Source organism: Epinephelus fuscoguttatus, linkage group LG16, assembly GCF_011397635.1.
Source record: "Epinephelus fuscoguttatus linkage group LG16, E.fuscoguttatus.final_Chr_v1".
Lineage (NCBI taxonomy): Eukaryota > Metazoa > Chordata > Actinopteri > Perciformes > Serranidae > Epinephelus > Epinephelus fuscoguttatus.
This window is the reverse complement of record NC_064767.1, coordinates 310001-330000: the sequence shown is the minus strand read 5'-3', so window position 1 is coordinate 330000 and position 20000 is coordinate 310001. Positions and strand designations below refer to the sequence as shown.

Genomic DNA, 20000 nt, shown 5'->3' with positions numbered 1-20000 from the left:
CACTACGCTCCCCTACGCTCCCCTACGCGACCCTCCAGCAGATAAAAACTATATGAAATAGTGTGCTAAACGAGCACAATGTGTTTTTAAATGAATAAACCATTATCAGAGGTGATATGTGATTTTTTTCATGCATTTACCCATGTTTATCCGTGACATTGTGTAAATGTCTGTGGCGGACATTTGAAAGCCAGTAGATGACAAACAGTACAGTAAACTTATAGATAACTCAAATATATGTAATAACTTAGGTGGAAAATGCTTTAACATTTCACGCAGCCTACATGCAGCCTCTCGGCTCAGCAAACGGTAAACAACCCCGCTGGCTTCTCTACGTGTCGCTTCCGTACGCAGTCAGTGGAGCCCAAATGAATACGCTGAGACGCTACGCTGACGTGATGCTTTGCAGCCGGTGGAGCCCGGCCATAATGATGAATGGATCTCTGTGTGTGTGGCTCCGGGAGGGGGGGCGATTATTCGAAAAATCGTCGAATAGTTACCATGATTTTCGAAGTGTTTTTGCTTGTGCTGCCCATCCCTAGTCTCTGCTAATAATGATCTTAACGTGACCAGTTCACGGAACGACAAAATTGACAGATGTATGGACTATATCAATCTACACTGAGAATCAACACACCAGGTATAAACTGGCAACGCCTTTATGTAGAGTAGCGGGTGGAGCGTCCCTTGATGAGGTTCCAGCTGAGCTCAGTTACACCTGTCAGTTGCCTGATATCTGTGAAACGCAGGTTTGGAGGGTGGATGTGTTTCTGTTGTGCCACGACACATTTTTTGGATGCAGTAAACTATCCCATATGTGCATACAGATGTGGGATATGTGCAAATTATGATAAATATAATAGCCATGATAAGAGCTTAAGCTAAGAGCGAATCTGAGAGACACCTTTTTCTTTCACACAAGGCTTAACAGCGTTCTTAAGAAGCTCTTGGCACTAAGATCTTAACTGAAACGCAACCATTACCTGTTTAACAACATCAGCTCTGTCTTTGGCCTAGCTTAGCACAAAGACTGGCAGCAGGTGGAAACTGTTAGCCTAGCTTAGCACAAAGACTGGCAGCAGGTGGAAACTGTTAGCCTAGCTTAGCACAAAGACTGGCAGCAGGTGGAAACTGTTAGCCTAGCTTAGCACGAAGACTGGCAGCAGGTGGAAACTGTTAGCTTAGCACAAAGACTGGCAGCAGGTGGAAACTGTTAGCCTAGCTTAGCACAAAGACTGGCAGCAGGTGGAAACTGTTAGCCTAGCTTAGCACAAAGACTGGCAGCAGATGGAAACTGTTAGCTTAGCACAAAGACTGGCAGCAGATGGAAACTGTTAGCTTAGCACAAAGACTGGCAGCAGGTGGAAACTGTTAGCCTAGCTCAGCACAAAGACTGGCAGCAGGTGGAAACTGTTAGCTTAGCACAAAGACTGGCAGCAGGTGGAAACTGTTAGCAGTCAGCTAAGTTTGATGACATCAGTGATCAATATTGGGCTCAATATGGCCTGTGCGGTCAGTCAGTCTGAGGCAGAGCAGCTGATGACCGTCAGCAGAGGGTCGGTCCTGGTCTGGAGTTCACATCTAAAACTTCATTTAAACACAGTTTTAAACCTACTGCAGGTGTTGGATCTCGTTCTTGTAGGAGATGAGTGCCGCCTGGTGGATGCCGTTACCACTGACCAGCAGCTCGTTGTCCAGAGCAAGAGTCAGGTCTGCCAGACTGAGACGCTCCTCCAGGGGGAAGTCCAGAGTCTGGACAGGAAACACAAACAAATCAGAGTCTGGACAGGACAGGTTGGTTGGTGTGGTCTGACTGAAGTTGGTCTCAGGCTGGTTGGTCTGAAGTCAGACCCGAAGTGACTTCACCGACTGACCTGCAGGATGTCCCGGCTGTTCCGGATTCCCTCCTCTGTCCATAGGGCGATGACCCGCTCGGGGCTGGTGCATCCTGAACCTTCGTCCAGCCGGCTGAGGACTCTCTGACCCACGGTGGCCGTCAGCAGGGAGGGCGAGGTGGAGCGAGCCGAGCGCTCCTCCAACACCTCCTGAGACTGCATGAGGAGCAGCAGAGAGCACGGTCGGACGTTGGAGAGGAGCAGAGAGCACGGTAGGACGTTGGAGAGGAGCAGAGAGCACGGTAGGAACACAGTAGGACGTTGGAGAGGAGCAGAGAACACGGTCGGACGTTGGAGAGGAGCAGAGAACACAGTAGGACGTTGGAGAGGAGCAGAGAACACAGTAGGACGTTGGAGAGGAGCAGAGAACACGGTCGGACGTTGGAGAGGAGCAGAGAACACAGTAGGACGTTGGAGAGGAGCAGAGAACACAGTAGGACGTTGGAGAGGAGCAGAGAACACAGTAGGACGTTGGAGAGGAGCAGAGAGCACGGTCGGACATCTCCTCTGTGTTAAACTAAACGAATAAAGTGTGAACTATGTTCCTGATCAGACCTCTCCTCCTGTTACTGCAGTGTTTCCATGGTAACAGTTAATCTGGATTAGCCCTCCGTGACTCTCAGTCATGCAGCAGTGGGAACAAACATCCCAGTAACACCAGTTCACATCATGAGCTGTGGACAGAGCTTCCTTTAGCTCCACCTTCATCACATCAACAATAATTCAACCTCAGAGTCTAGTTGAAGGTGTCACAGGCTCAGAGTCACCACAGGCCCCATGACACCACGTTACAAAGGTCAGTATAAAGGTCAGGATAAAGGTCATTATAAAGGTCAAAGTAAAGGTCAGGATAAAGGTCATTATAAAGGTCAAAGTAAAGGTCAGGATAAAGGTCAATGTAAAGGTCAGGATAAAGGTCAACGTAAAGGTCACTTTGAAGGTCAATGTAAAGGTCAGGATGAAGGTCAGTTTACCACATGATATCTTCCTTTAAGAGCAAACTAAAAACATATCTTTTTTCACAAGCTTTTAATCAGGCCTAGTGTTTGTATTAAAAGCTTCGTCTTATAACGTTTTATATATTGTCCTATTTTATATGTGTAAAATGTTCTTGTTTATTTTTATCTTATATGTTTTATATATGTATTGCTTATGAAATGGTATGTTCTTGGCATGCATGATTTTATCTGCTTTGCCTTTTTAAGCACATTGAGTTTACGCTTGTCGTATGAAATGTGCTATACAAATAACTTGACTTTTATACACTTCTCTTCATCAGGAGTGCCCTCCACAGCTGCGACTGTAACTTCATTTGGAGTGACACTTGGTAGTGAAGTGGTAGTGGGTAGGGAGTGGTTTGGGATTGGGCCCTACAGTCCATCATCAGTCACACAGTGCTGATGACATCGTCAAAGAGCGCCATGCAGACAGGAAGAAGACGGTACATAAGGCTCGTTTGAGATGAACTGCTCCTCGCCTGCAAAGTAGACGAGAGCAGGCGGCCGCAGCGGGGGCGGTGACAAAAAGCCGCGGTGAAGTCGGACAGTTTCCCGACAGTTTCCAGCAGCCTTCAGTCCGTACAGGAAGTCACAGACACACCTACTTCCTGTCTGGAATGATGTCAGTTCATTAAAGTGATCAGAGCCATATATCAGTTTGTTCTCAGTCTCCAGTTGTTTTAATTATGATAGATTAATTTACTGAAATGCTTTACAGGTGATCTGTAGTTTATGTTCACGGTTCATGAACTCTGCTGTAAATCAGCATCATATCAGTTTGACCTGTCGCCATGGCAACAGAGACTGAAACACTGAGTCTGACTGTAAGCTTCATATTTGATACAAGACAACAGCTTTCATTAAGGCTCAGTCAGACACAGTCAGGGCTTCACATCTGTACACATGTTAGTTTAAGAATCCTCACATCCCACTGACCACCAGTCTCTGTGCTGCTAAATACTTCAATAATTAAAGCGTCCAGTGTTAATACACAGTAGACTCTGTGTAGTTTATGATGAATGTGTTCAGTCTGTGACGACTAAACTTCACACAACATGTTTCTGTTCACAGAATAAACCTTCAGATCGGACAAATACAATCTTAATCTCTAAAATTCAACAAAAATGAGTAGTTTATCTAAAACGTCATCTTGTTGAGTCGACATCTGAACCAATCAGCTGTTAGATCAGGTGAGAGCCAGGCGGTGCAGTCGGTGGAGAGCAGCTGCAGCGCCTGGCTCTAAAAACTGCAGCCGCCTCGCTCTCGCGGCTTTATCACCGTCCACTTTTGTAATACGTCAGAGCAAGTCAGGATGAAGTCGGACACAAAACTAACCAGCATGCATTGTGCGCCGATCGCCGGTGATCAAATCTGCGCAGGCCTGGCTCATCTCCAACAAACCTACTACACAGATTAGTGATGCTGCAGCCAGGGCACTACACCAGTGTGTGTGTGTGTGTGTGTGTGTGTGTGTGTGCGTGTGCATGTGTGCGTGTCACCTGAGTGTCACAGGAAGTGTTCCTGTCCGTCCTGACCCAGGTTAACAGACCGCAGCCTGACATCAGACCTGACGTGCAGCTCATGACGGCCTCCACCTGTCTGTGTGTTTGTGTGTGTGTGTGTGTGTGTGTGTGAACATCTACCTGTCCTCCTGAGACTCCTGATTGGACTGACGAGTGTCAGCTGCAGCAGAGCCTCCTGATTGGCTGATTGATAGAGGAGGTGATGCTGCATTCAGGAGCTCTCTGTAAACTCTTGTTTTGGATGTTTACACTTTGACCTCAGATAATAATTCATCCAATCAGAGCACAGGATCAAGTCAGTGCTCTGCTACTGTCACCATCAATAATCAGTCACAGTTATTTACATCCTGGTTTTAATCCTGAACCGTCTGTTGTACGAGGCTATTCAAGAGAAGGCTGAGACACGGGGTCAAACATGGGGGGATTGCACATGCGCAGTAAAATCTGGTCTGCACTTCCTCAAAGGCTCAGTAGATGGCGTGAGACCGCAGAATAAGGGGGATGTGCATGCATGTCATTTTCACAGCTTATTACTGGACTGTCACTGGTGGCCTGTGTTGTGGGTGAGAATGACAGAGATGCAATTCTGACAACTTCAGGCAGCCACCTTCCAAAAGTCCAAGCAGACCGCACCAAGCGCACTCCTTGATCGCCTGAGCGGATCCTGCGCTTTTTATCTAGCGCCCCTGCTGTCACCCTCCAGCATCGCAGCTCAAGTTACACTGCGCATGTGCAATCCCCCCATGTTTGACCCCGTGTCTCAGCCTTCTCTTGAATAGCCTTGCTGCTGTACAGGAAATAAGCTCCCAACACAGACAGAGAGAGACAGAAAAATTCAGCTCAAAGATACGGAGGACAAAACATGACCATCAAGTATCAATCAATCAATAAATACAGGAATAAACAGAGACATAAATAATTAAATCAATGTATATGTTTATCCAGGAATAAATAAGTAAACAAATAAATGCTGAAATAAATACAAAAATATAAACAAATGTATAAATAAATATGGAAATAAATTAATTAATACATGAATGAATACAGGACCAAATAAATAAATAAATAACTTCAAGAATTAACAAATGTTGACATAACTATGGAAAAAAAGATTTTAAAAAAATGGATGAATAATCAGAGACATAAACACATTTTATTTTGACTTATTGTTTTAATTATTTCAGCATTTTCTTACTATTTTATTTATCAATTTATTTCCATATTTATTTCGGAAGTTATTAATAATTTTAATTGTTTATTTATTTATTCATTTCAGCTTTTATTTATTTACTTATTGATTTACACAATCATTTATTTATTTCCATATTTATTTCGGAAGTTATTAATAATTTTAATTATTTATTTATTTATTTATTTATTCATTTCAGCTTTTATTTATTTATTTATTGATTTACACAATCATTTATTTATTTCCATATTTATTTCGGAAGTTATTAATAATTTTAATTATTTATTTATTTATTTATTTATTCATTTCAGCTTTTATTTATTTACTTATTGATTTACACAATCATTTATTTATTTACATATTTATTTCGGAAGTTATTAATAATTTTAATTATTTATTTATTTATTTATTTATTTATTCATTTCAGCTTTTATTTATTTACTTATTGATTTACACAATCATTTATTTATTTACATATTTATTTCTGCATTTATTGGTTATTTTTTCAAAATATTTACTTATTGATATAGTCATTTATTTATTCCAGTATTTGTTTGTTTATTTATTTATTGATCCTTGAGTCATTTTTTGTCCTCCGTACACAGACATCACCGTCCTTAACGTCCGGTGCCTACCAGTAAACAAACAACAAAAAGTGTGACGTGTAAAATGTGCCGTGTGTTGTGTAACATCTGACCCGCTGTGGCGCCCTCTGCAGATCAGCTGATCGCACGGGGGTGGAGGAGCAGACAGGGGCGGAGACACACAGAACCTTCTGGAAGTCCCTGATGCTAACTCTGCCATCCAGGTCGGTGTCCAACTTCCTGATCAGCGCATCCACTTCCTGTTTGAACGTTGACATGTTACTGATGAGAACACATTACACCTCCTGTCAGGCAGGTGGGCAGAGTCTAACCTGTGTGTTGCATTGCTGCAGGCCCAGGTGATCACACACTGCTGTCAGGATGCCTCCTCCTCCTCCTACTCCTCCTTCTCCCAGCTCCGCCTCCTGCTTAGCAACTGTCAAACACACATCAGGACAGAGATTTAAATGAACTGTCTGCTCAGAGTGAATTTACAGCCTCAGTCTGTGACTCCGTCACCTTCATACCAATCACAGGTGTATTTAAGCTCCTCATCACATGACGTACTCACAGCTGCATCATCAGCACAAACAGCTGACATGCCGTCTGCGTCCATTTTGACTTCACTACGAGCTGATTGGCTGTTGCAACAGGGGACGTGCTTTAAAACCAGCTGAGTATCAGGTGACGTCATCAGATGGCTGAGTCCAGCTCAGACCGGACAGGTCACACCACTGACACTTAACTCTTCAACAGTCTGACTCCTCTTCATCAATGACAAAATTCTAACTATTAGAGGCAAAATTCATGACCTCCTGCCCTCAGATAGTACCTATCTAACCTCAAACACAGCTGTAAAACCTAATATATATTTAGATTGCTTCTCCCCAATTTCTCTTCAAGAATTGACTGCAGTGATTTCTTCATCTAAATCATGAACGTGTCTCTTAGACCCCATCCCAACTAGGCTACTTAAGGAGGTCTTTCCTTTAGTTAACACTCATATATTAGATATGATCAATATATCCTTATTAACAGGCTATGTACCACAGTCTTTTAAGGTAGCTGTAATTAAACCTCTACTAAAAAAGCCCACCCTGGATCCAGAGGTGTTAGCCAACTATAGACCAATATCTAATCTTCCCTTTATGTCAAAGATCCTTGAGAAAGTAGTCGCAGTAGTCTCACTGTTAACTTTTAAAGCTCTAAATGGTCAAGCTCCGTCATATCTTAGAGAGCTCATAGTGCCATATTATCCCACCAGAACACTGCGCTCTGAGAACGCAGGGTTACTCGTGGTCCCTAAAGTCTCCAAAAGTAGATCAGGAGCCAGAGCCTTCAGCTATCAGGCTCCTCCTGTGGAATCATCTTCCTGTTACGGTCCGGGAGGCAGACACCGTCTCCACATTTAAGACTAGACTTAAGACTTTCCTCTTTGATAAAGCTTATAGTTAGGGCTGGCTCAGGCTTGCCCTGTACCAGCCCCTAGTTAGGCTGACTTAGGCCTAGTCTGCCGGAGGACCCCCCTATAATACACCGGGCACCTTCTCTCCTTCTCTCTCTCTCTCTCTCTCTCTCTCTCTCTCTCTCTCTCTCTCGTATCCTATTACTGCATCTTGCTAACTCGGCCATTCTGGATGTCACTAACTCGGCTTCTTCTCCGGAGCCTTTGTGCTCCACTGTCTCTCAGATTAACTCATATCACAGCGGTGCCTGGACAGCGTGACGTGTGTGGTTGTGCTGCTGCCGTGGTCCCGCCAGATGCCTCCTGCTGCTGCTGCCATCATTAGTCATTAGTCATACTTCTTCTGTTATTATACACATATGATTATTGTCACACATGTATACTGCCAGATATTAATACATACTTTCAACATATTGTACCGCAGTAGCCAGAACTATAACTATAATATTATTACTTTCATTAATGTTTTTCCTGATCAGCTGTGAGGGTCATAAGGACAGAGGGATGTCGTATGCTGTAAAGCCCTGTGAGGCAAATTGTGATTTGTGATATTGGGCTTTATAAATAACATTGATTGATTGATTGATTGATTGATCAGTCTGACTCCTCTTCATCACTCTGACTCCTCTTCATCATCGGCCAGGTCACACTGCTGATACCTTAATCCGACACGTTTCATCTCGTCGTGAATCTTTGGTCAGAGCTGGACGTGTGAAAAATTCTGAAGTCTAAGAACACGCCGTGAGGCTGACGTCATGTTTTCTGAAGAACAAACTGAGGATGATGATGGTGAGTGAAGCACAGTGTGATGAAGGTACCTTTACTCTGACAGTCCTGCTGGATGTTCTTCTGACTTCCTGTCTCCTCATCAGACTTCAGACTCTGCAGACAAAACATGGACGTCAATGATAATTGACTGTGTATGTGTGTGTGTGTGTGTGTGTGTGTGTGTGCGTGACAGTGACGCTGTGACTTTGATCCTGTCAGAATAAACCCAGGCTGCGTTCACACCTGTCCTGTTTGATCAGGTTCATTTGGTCAGGTGTGAACACACCAAAACAACAGGACCAAGACCTTCTTGAAGAGGTGGTGTCAGTCCGGTTCCAAAGGAACTCTGGTGCGGTTGGTTTGTGGTGAGAAGGTGTTGCGACCTGGATGTGAAGCAACTGCAGTCACATGACACATTGTTTGGGTTAAACATGAGCATGTTACAGTCCTGGAGGATTATTAATGTGCACCTCCTCCTGTACTGCCTTAATATGCACATTCAGTCTCCATGTTTGGTCCCCCCTCTGTTGGGGTACCTAGCACACAGATCTGGTACTAAAAGGTGGAGCTAGAAATCCTGCAGTCTGATTGGTCAGTAGAGGATGGTCACTCTGGTTTTATGTAAAATGACTTCATTCACTTTAAGGTGGAACCTTTACTGTCATGTCTGACCACATGAATCCATCAGCACACCTGAAATTTAACCCTTTTTTTTTTTTTTTTTTTACATTTTGTTAATGTTCTTCAGACATTGTATTTATATTTATTAGACATTTTATCAACATTTCTTCGAACATCTTAAAGCAGCTGTGCAGAACTTTACGTTTTCATTGATTATAGTGCCCCCCTTTGAAGCGGTATGACATCCACAGCCTGGTGTCGTAAAATTCCGACTGCAACCAGCAATTACCACATGCATTTGTTTTGAAGAGCGAGAGGAAAATTATAAATGTTCTGGTGTAGCTCTGAATTTCTTATAAACTGAGGACAACTGCCTGCTGTATATTTGTGTTCATGGTCACAGTCACAGATAATTTTGTGGCGTTTGTTTTAACGTTACTAGACAATAGCGGTTCACATCAGCTAACGTTACATTTAGCTTGCTTATAACTTCCATGTCGTCATATATTGAAGTGAAACAACGTCTAACAAGTTGCGGTATATTCTCTAAATAAAAACAAAAATGACATACCTGTGGATTAGGAAAAGGGACAACTCGGGAACCGTTTTAAAACCTTTCAAATCTCTCAGCTCTCTCCACTTGGTGAATGTCCGACCGAGGTTTACATTCGTTTGGGCTCGAGCCGTATCACTGTCCCGTTTAGCCTTCTTCTGTTCTTCTGTTCTTATTCTTTTAGATGGTGCTCCTTCTTTATCCCCCATGACATCGAAAGTACAGCCAAGTCCTTATAGATACATCTGGTAAAACTGTTCAGCAATGCCTGTTGCGTACCGCTTACTCGAAGAACACTCTGTAAACACGGCTCCTTCTTCTTCTCTCAATTTACTGGCGGATCGCAAACAACTTCAAGGTGCATACCACCACCTACTGTACAAGAGTGTGCAATGTGTCCGAAATCATTCACTACTCCTTACTACATGTCATTTAGCCTGCTTCTTAAATCCTACTCGTAAACACGGCTCCTTCTTCTTCTGTGGTGTAATGGCTGCGCGCCGCTGCAGGCGTGCAGACTTACTTCCGCCTCCAGGTGCCGTATTCTGGCTTGCTGACTTCCACTGTGTCCGACCCGAGCGAGGCTACGCTAAATAGCCACATAGAGGAAGGCTTTTTGTCGCTGTTGGGTTCAAATAAATATGCGGATCTTCAAGTGGGGGTGATATGAACTAGGGAAAGTTTTATTAATGGTAAAAAGTTCCACACAGCTGCTTGAATAATATTTTTTGGACATTTCATTCCCATTTTTTCTGACATTTTATGAATATGTTTTGGACACATTTCAATATCCCAACTTTGAGCGTTTCATTAGTTTTTATTGTCTCTCTTGGATGACACACACTTTTAGTAATGACTTTGAGAATATAGATTCATTTGGAGCGGATTATGTGAAGGTCATATATTCTAATCCTCACTTCCTGTGGGCTACAGCAACACTAAACCCCTGAGCTTGCCTGAGAAGGACTAAATGCACAAAGCTGCTATTTTTAAATATCCCATGGAGAGAGACTCTCACTGCAGCCTAGGGCTGGGAGATATGGCCTAAAAATAAAATCTCCGATTTTTTCACAACAAATCCGATTCACAAAATCAATTTTTTCCCCCCTGCTTAAAATCAATTTTCAGAAAAACATTTGCAGCTTGGTAGCATGTACCAGGGGCCTCATGTACAAAGGGTACGTACGCACAAAAACGTGGCATACGTCCTTTTCTACGGCAAAGTTCAGATGTATCAAGAGTGAAATGACCGTGGAAATGTGCGGTGCCTCACGCCAACTTCATGGCTGGCGTACGCACATTTCTACAGCTGTTGATCCTTTGGCGACACTTAGAGGTGATGCTGGGAAACTGTTATAATAAATAAATGTGAAAACAATTAGTCCTCAGAGTGATGTGCACATCAGAGACACATGAACAATTACCCTGATGAACAATTAATTCAATTCAATTCAATTTTATTTATAAAGCCCAATATCACAAATCACAATTTGCCTCACAGGGCTTTACAGCATACGACATCCCTCTGTCCTTATGACCCTCACAGCTGATCAGGAAAAACTCCCCAAAAAAACCCTTTAACAGGGAAAAAATTAACACACCCACATGTTTGCTATTAGATGAGTGGATATAAAAGCATGCGCAAAGTGGTGCCAAAAATACCGTTAACATCGTTTTAGCAGTATTTGCCGTATTGGTTCCCGAGGGCAATCCTCCTGGAACTGTGCGCAGAGCTGCAGCCGACCTTGGAGCGCGATAAGAAGAGGAGCCATGCGCTGCCTGTATCCATACAGGTGCTGACCACACCGGGACTCCTAGCAACAGGGGCATTCCGGAGGGAGCTGGCCGACCGATCGGGACAGTGCCAGTCGACCCTGAGCCGAGTCATGCCAGCTGTGTGGGATGGAATCATCCGCATGTCAGCCAGGTATATCAAATTCCCATATGTAGCTGAACAGGCCAACATTAAAGCGCGATTTGCAGTGAGAGCCGGTTTTCCTAATGTTACCGGAGCTATCGACTGCACACACATTATAAAAGCGCCATCGCAGGATGAATCTGTTTTTGTCAACAGGAACCATTTTCATTCGATCAATGTACAGATCATATGTGATGTGCAAATACAATTAACCAACATTGTGGCGAGGTGGCCTGGTTCAATGCATGATTCATACATTCTGAGTAACAGCATGGTTGGGAACAGACTACTACCTGGCACTGTGCATGATGGGTGGCTTCTTTGTGAGCAAATAATTCATTTGTTTAATTGTCCTAATATTAATCCCCCTGATGCGCACTGAGCATGTGCGCCCCCAAATATTATCCTGTCTTCACAGCATCAGTACTAGTCAGTGGTTAGAGTTAGTGACTTGTTGTTTTTTAAACTACAGCTTCAGAGCTTTCTAACAAGCCCCTGATTGTCTCTGTGTGTAAAGTACTCATGTCAATAAACCCGTGCGTAAAGTGTGACATTTCCTAATCAGCCTCACCTTTTCGCGCTGCATTTATTTACAACAATACTGTGTGATCCGTGTAAGTGGTGTATAAAATTAACAAATATAAACTGTAAATCCAGTTCACATAATTAATTGTCTGCTTTCAACTGACCCCAGGCGACTCTCTGTTCAGACGGGTGAGCTCCTCCTCTCCTGTCCCCCAGCCTGTTTTGGCCACACTGAGCGGTGGTATGCAGCCGTCCTCCGCTTCACGTCCACCTTAATGTCGGACCACTTCATTTTTAATTCTGCGTGTGTACACTTTTCTGACCCCACAGCATTATCAGCCTCGCACATACTCTCCCACTCACTCCTCTTGCGTTTTGTATTGATGCCGGAGGACAGCGTGCCAAAAAGTACATCGTATTCTGTTAAGTTTTTCTTCTTTCCCCCGCCTTATTCATTCTTTTGTTTTAGTTTTCTGATGGTGCAGAGAAGAGAATCTCAGGTGCAGGGTTCATTTAAATATGATTTGCATATTTAAATGGGGTGTGGACAGGGAGGGGTCTCCAACATGTGTGCTCAATTCCACGTTGATTGGGATGTACAAAGGAAATGCACTTGGATTCATGTATATGCATAGATTCATACATCTGGATGTTTTTGTGCGTACGACGTTTTCTGGATTCAAGCGTACGCCATGTTTCAGTAGGAAATCCATGCAAGTCTTTGTACATGAGGCCCCTGGGCTCCAAAACTTTCAGCATGTGAATAAACCCCGGCTTTTCCACAGTATATATGGGCACCAAATCTCTTGCACTATACATCGCGACTGCATCATACGGCAGTGTTCCCCCGACCATTATATTGTCCTCTTCTTAAACAAACTAAATTGCCTTGTGTTATTTATCTTATTTACGCAACAGTATGTCATTTCTGTCTCTACATGGTGCGCGTTTACCATCCTCCTCTGCTCTCTGTATCGGCCCCGATGCGCACACACACACACACACACACACACACACACAGGTGAGCACACTAGAGCGCGACTCGGGCCACATTTTGCCAAGTCCGAGACAATTATAACCGAGCCTTGCCTGAACCTGCAGCACGGCACCGTATACACAGTCTATGGAGATGAGCTTGTGTTGCGTTCAGGCGTTGTCACGTAAATAACAAATTCAAGAACTTGAATAGGGATATTTTCGTAGGGAGCAACACCTCTCCCACTCGGCAGCATGCCTCTGTTTGAGGTGCTGCAGTAAATTTGTAGTACTGCCTGACTCCCTTTCTTGGGAACGAGTTCTTTCCCGCTCGCTGCCATGTTGTTTTTGTATCAAGCACGGAGGGGTCTGAACTACAGGAGCCCAGCAGGGAGCATCAGTGGTGGATGTTAAAGAGAAAATCTAATTTCTTTAAACAAATCGACCTCAACTACAAATTCGAATTAATCGATAAAATCAATTTATTGCCCAGCCCTACTGCAGCCTGTTCTATTTTGTTCTAAAAATGTCGGTGTGCAGCCTCGTTCTGTGGACGATAAACCAGGGCCCTATTTCAGGAAGCAGGCTCAACAAACTCTGAGCCTGATCCCGATCTCTGGGCTGACTGAGCCTGAGCTGAGAAACAGAACAGCTGATCAGCATTAGTTCAATCAACTCTGAGTATGTTCAGCCTGAGAGAGGTGCGTTCACAGCGAGCACCAACAGACATCATCAGTAGAGTGCAGATAACATGATATTCAGTGGCAGAAAGAAGAAAGCTGCTTGTTTCATCCCAGCTGAGTCGGAGATTTTAATGACTGTGAAATGAAAAACAAAACAAAAACTAACATGTCAGCTGCAGCTAAACAGCGTGAGGTGTGATGGGAACAGACTGCACAGTGTGTTAGTAGGTATTATACAACAGTTAGTTCTGGCCCTGCAATCTGATTGGTCGAGAGACAGTAAAACCGTGATGATATTGGAGTACAACATCACGGTTATTTCACTGTGTATGTATCACTCCGCCTCACAGCTGATTGCAATCAACAATCAAATCAAAACTGACGGTTAGTGTCAGTGAGGTCAGCAGTTGCGTTGTAGACTAATTAATTCATCCACTGTCAAACAGCCAAAAGTATGGATTTATTTCCTAAAATAAGTTTTGAATTGAACTATGAATGGTCATCAGAGGAAGATGAGGGAGAGGAGAAGCTGAATCCATCTGAGCACACATCCAGGTTTGTCAGTGTTTCATCAGCGGAGCTCAATGACTTGGAGAAAAGCAACATACTGTCAGATCAGAAGGCAGAGTCGGCTGTGCCTGTGAAGCCACAGTCCACCATGCAGTCACCACGGACTTATTTCACCGACTGCACAATTAATGGAAACGTGCAGATAAAAGTGTATAAAGAGTAAGTGCCTGGTGCACCATGTCTGCGTTACATAGCAACTGTGACAGCGGAGTCCTGAGGGAACTATTTTTGTTGGCGGAAGACAAATAAAATGCTTAAATTATCTATTTTGATTGTCTTCGGCACTCGGCCTGCGACCTCGTGCCTACGACCGAATCACAGCCGTGACGATATCACAGTACAACATCACTCCCTCTCGTGTGATATTGCTTAAATGTGAGGTGATGTGATGTGTTAATGTGTCTAATATACAGAAAATACAGCAACATTACACAGAGTTCATATATGTTAATATAATTTGCTGTATCATCTTATTCAGCTGTAATGTGATGGAGCCCAGACACACTGGGCACAAACTCAACATCAAACACACAGATATTAAACAGACTGGTAAAAGTTTTGTTTCTACTGACTTCATTCTGTCAATATTAGGCTGAGGTTCATTTAACTGCTGTGAAATGACTTCATGTAATCTCCTTCATTCTCACATGGAGCTATTATGGGATGTTGAGTCCCATCAGTGAGCCAGTTACACCGCAGAGTCTTTGAATATATGAAAAGTATTCATGAATCACTGCATCATGTATCCACGTAGATTCAGTTCTCATCAACACTGACAAACCTGCAGTTCTGTGGAATTCCTCTTTTTTAAGATTTTTTTCAGGGCTTTTGTTTCCTTTAATGGCAAAACAGTGTAATGTTGAGGGAGAGAGGGAACGACACGCAGCGAGAGGCTGCAGGCTGGGTTTGAACCCGCGGCCGCTGCATCAGGCGCTTGGCGTCTGATCACGGGGCGTCCGCTCCATCCACTGAGCCACCGATGCTCCGTGATAATTACTTTAATAATGGATTGTGATTTATGTCCAGGGAAAACCACAACAAGGGTCCAAAGTCTTTTCAGAGGCAGAGACACTTTTCTTACGGGCCGACAAACCGCTGTCTCTCTGATGTGTTCAGTGTCTCTGATGTTATAAAGAAAAGAATCAAAGGACAATGCATAAAATGTGCTGTGATGATAATGTAAATCCAGGATGTGTCATATGTGATATATGTGGGTGGAACAGATTGTTAGATAAATGACAGAGTGTGAGGTCAAACAGTATCTTTCATACAGACACTCCTCCAGGGAGACATCCAAACAGGCTCTAATCACCTTCTCCTTACACAACAGCCTCTGAATACACTGGGCCTCAACCTCCACCACTTCATTCACTAAAGGACACGCCATGTTTCTACTTCCTGCTACACGCTCAGCCTCAGGCTGACATGAAGCAAACCTGTGACTCAGCAGGTTAGCTTCATGGAGTGTGTTGCCATAGTAACTGACTCAGGGTTACACTAAACTGGCTTTGTGAAACGGAAAACTCAAAGTTTCATCTCAGGCTCAATAATCCTGCTTTCTGAAATAGGGCCCAGGTGCAGACTTCCATCTGTGTCACCGTTGATGAGGAAATACAGCGAGTGCTGGATGGAGCAGTGAGTGACAACAACCCCGCCCACATTTAAGAGGACTGTCTGAACAGACGGAGAGTCTAGGTACCATGTCTGAAGGCTTACTGCTGGTTCCAAACTCAAAGTGTTTGGTGGAAACAAGGCTTTATAATAACTGTCACATTGCATGTTGTCATGTTTTCACTTGTGTCCTCTATGTGTTATGTATTTTTTTTTATCTAAAACCAGCCATCCTCCAGAGATAAAATATTGGAAGTCAAAAACACTTGATGCAGACAGAGCAACTGTTTCTGGTAAAATGATGATGAAGAGAAGGAGGAGGAGGAGCTGCAGGGAGGAGAACATAATTCCTCCTGTGTGTTTAAATCAGCTGACTGTGAAACCGAAGCAGAAACTGTCCCACAGAAACTCACTGATTAGTCTTTGATCTACAGCCAGACCAGAGCCGAGTGGAGCCGAGCGTCAGCCAGCAGCCACATTCCTCACTATCCCACTTCCTGAAAAACCTCCAACGCCCCCAAAACCACCAAACCTCCCCCACACAGCTCCTCCTCCTCCTCCTCCTTCAGGTATTCACAGACTGCAGCAGAGTGAGGACATCTGAAACCAGCTGAACTCAGACACCAGACACACAGAGACGAACTCTGACTCCTTTGTCACAGCAGCAGTAACCAGGTCAGAGGTCAGAGGTCATGATGGGCAGTATACTATTAAATACAGAGGGATTTTGTTGTGGAATGAACATCACCAACTGGCTGACAGCTCTTCTTCCTTGGCAATATTCAAAAGGAAACTATTATTGAAGTTAACACAACAGCTAAATTGGTTTCACTGTCCAATTTTGCCTTCCCTAGTGCCACAGTTTTTGTTTTACTTGAACTTAATTTTTCTATGTCACTTTTTTTTTATAATTTTTTCCCCCTTTATTTATTTAGTTTTCTCACTATTATTATTACTATTATTATTATCATTTTTTAATTCTCTTTCTCTACCTCACACAAGGTATGCCAATATTATTTCGTTTCTTTGCTTAAATTATTGTTAGGTCAAGGTGAGGTCACTCTATAAGCCTTTCGGGTTTCCAACCTCACCTGCACATTTCCTTATCTTCCTCTCTACCAAGAGAGACATGTATTTGTTTTGTTTTGTTTTATATTTATATGTGCAAATAAATAAAGGTCTATAAAGTCTAAAAGTAATATGAAGTTGACATCGTGGCGGCCCACAGGTCGGCCCGGGAAGAAAACACATGAAGACGTGCTGAGGACACAAAGTGACTGTCTCACCTCCACACTCTCCAGGGACGTCGACCGTCTCAGTTTGGCCCTGCGAACGCCGGGCGGTGACGAGTCTGTGGCCTCTGTTCTGGACGGTGGTGACTCCTCAGAGTTGCAGGTCAGAGCGGCGCCAGGCTGACTGTCGGGACGAGAGCGACGGCCGTAACGCTTCGTTCCCTTTATGAACTTTGGCTTCACTTCCTCTGGGACAGCTGCAGACACAGGGACAGATAGAGATGGACAGAGACAATCACACATTCTGCTCGTGTCCACATACTGTATACTGTCAACATACACTGTCCACAAACATACTGTAACCTGTCCACATATACTGTCCACAAATATACTGTATACTGTCCACATATATACTGTACCCTGTCCACATATACTGTCCACATATATACTGTACCCTGTCCACATATACTGTCCACATATATACTGTATACTGTCCACATACACTGTTCACAAATATACTGTATCCTGTCCACATATACTGTCCACATATATACTGTATACTGTCCACAAATATACTGTATCCTGTCCACATATACCGTCCACAAATATACTGTATACTGTCAACATACACTGTCCACAAATATACTGTATACTGTCCACATATACTGTCCACATATACACTGTATCCTGTCCACATACACTGTCCACAAATATACTGTATCCTGTCCACATATACTGTCCACAAATATACTGTATACTGTCAACATACACTGTCCACAAATATACTGTATACTGTCCACATATACTGTCCACATATATACTGTATCCTGTCCACATATATAGTGTATCCTGTCCACATACACTGTCCACAAATATACTGCATACTGTCCACATATATACTGTACCCTGTCCACATATACTGTCCACATATATACTGTATACTGTCCACATACACTGTCCACAAATATACTGTATCCTGTCCACATATACCGTCCACAAATATACTGTATACTGTCAACATACACTGTCCATACGCTGAAAATGTCTAAGTGGTGTAACCATAAAAACTTGCACCAAATAATTACACTTGCTTAAAAACACTAAAATTCTCAATAAAACACCATATCAACTAGTTTGGCATGATCTTTAAATTATTATTTTTTTATATTCAATAAAGGTAATGGAATACAATTGTTCTAAATATGAAATTTAATTTGGGGAATCATGAAAGTCAAGTAAACTACATGAAGTGTCAAGTGGTGTAACCACCATTTAAGAGGCAGTTTTGTTAATATAGTAAAGAAGACTATGTGACAGGAAATGGTATTACAGAGAAGGACCTCTGATGATCACAACTGCTGCATGACAAGGTTAGAATCTCTTAAAATTACTAATAAATTGACATTTTTAGACTCTGGTCAGGTTTGGTCAAATGGTATGACCCCAGAAAAACATTAATAATTCATAAAAATCATTAAAATAAATATTTACTTTAAAAATTATGTTTGAAATCTTGAAACCAAGGCCAGGAGCTTACACGGGTGTCCCTGGTAATGTCTGTCAAATTTGATTTTAAAATGAAATGTCTTGAAATTAATGAAATGAAATTACGTCCTTACGAGTTGTTGTTGTCAGGTGACTTTTTCCCTTATCAGAATTTATAACACAAAACATGAAACATGAGTTAAATTTTAAAATCAAATGATTGTTGTTAGCAAAGAATTTACAGTAGAAGAAATTAGTTAATTGTTGTCAGCTGTTCCTTTTTCTGAACGTCCTCTCATTAAATTTTTATCAACCGTATTCACAATAGTAGACCAGTTCACCCTTAAGAGTTGTTGTCAGGTGACTTTTTCTTATCAGAACTTAAGATGCAAAACATGAGTTAAATTTTAAAATGAAACATGATTGTAAAATGTTTTTTTTTTCCAGCAAAGAATTTACAGTAGACGAAATTAGCTCACTGTTGTCAGATGTTCTTTTTTCTGAACTGAAATAACATGAAAAAAACAAGTTCACTTAACCTTGTTGACTGTCATATTTGATTTTCAGTGTCAGTTCCTTCACCAAACAGTGGTGTTTGACTGTAGAAGGAACATGGTCTGGCAGTGTATCATATTTTTATGAAAAATACTAGTTACACCAATTGACACAACCCAGTGTCATTTGGTGTAACTGGTATTTTTTCATAAAAATATGATTATATACAAGAAAATAAATGTGGAGTAAAATGTGGAATAAATGTAATCCACTTTTGCAGTGCAACACTGTGTGGTTTTTTTAAATTTTACATAATTTGTCACGCATTATTTAGAAAAAAAAAGGGGTGTTTTCAGGAAACGTCTTGCTCAGTATTGCCAAAATGCATTAAAATTTAAATATAGAAATACTCCAAAAACATCTCATTTCAATTTAATGCTTTTGAAATGAAAATTTTTTTTATAAGTACACTTAAATCTACTGTAGGCGGATAAAATATTTAATATTTATCATTCTTTCGTGGTTACACCATTTGACATTTTCAGGAGCATTCAGTCTTACTTTTCATAAAAAATGGTACAAATGTCATTTCAAATGACATAAAACCAACAAAAATACAGAATGTACATTTTAACAAATCTGATGCATGCTTTGAAAACTATTTTTGAAGATATTTCTGAAGTGCTCATCTTGCCAACCCTTATTTGTCACTGACCCATATACTGTATACTGTTCACATATACTGTATCCTGTCCACACATATATAAGACTAAACTTAAGACTTTCCTCTTTGATAAAGCTTATAGTTAGGGCTGGCTCAGGCTTGCCTTGTACCAGCCCCTAGTTAGGCTGACTTAGGCCTAGTCTGCCGGAGGACCCCTCTATAATACACCGGGCACCTTCTCTCTCT

The 20000-nt window shown here is 42.3% G+C and overlaps 1 protein-coding gene across 2 annotated transcripts in view; it reads right to left on the bottom strand.

The window, feature by feature from the left end:
* ninl (ninein-like) overlaps positions 1-20000 on the bottom strand; it is a 60780-nt gene that overhangs the window by 34905 nt on the left and 5875 nt on the right. For both annotated transcript variants that reach the window (XM_049600046.1, XM_049600047.1), the window contains exons 4-9: positions 17165-17367; positions 8473-8536; positions 6522-6625; positions 6303-6449; positions 1875-2051; positions 1616-1752 (exon numbers count right to left, since the gene is read on the bottom strand). In XM_049600046.1, coding sequence (XP_049456003.1) covers positions 1616-1752; positions 1875-2051; positions 6303-6449; positions 6522-6625; positions 8473-8536; positions 17165-17367 — 832 coding nt within the window. The remainder of the gene's footprint in view (positions 1-1615; positions 1753-1874; positions 2052-6302; positions 6450-6521; positions 6626-8472; positions 8537-17164; positions 17368-20000) is intronic.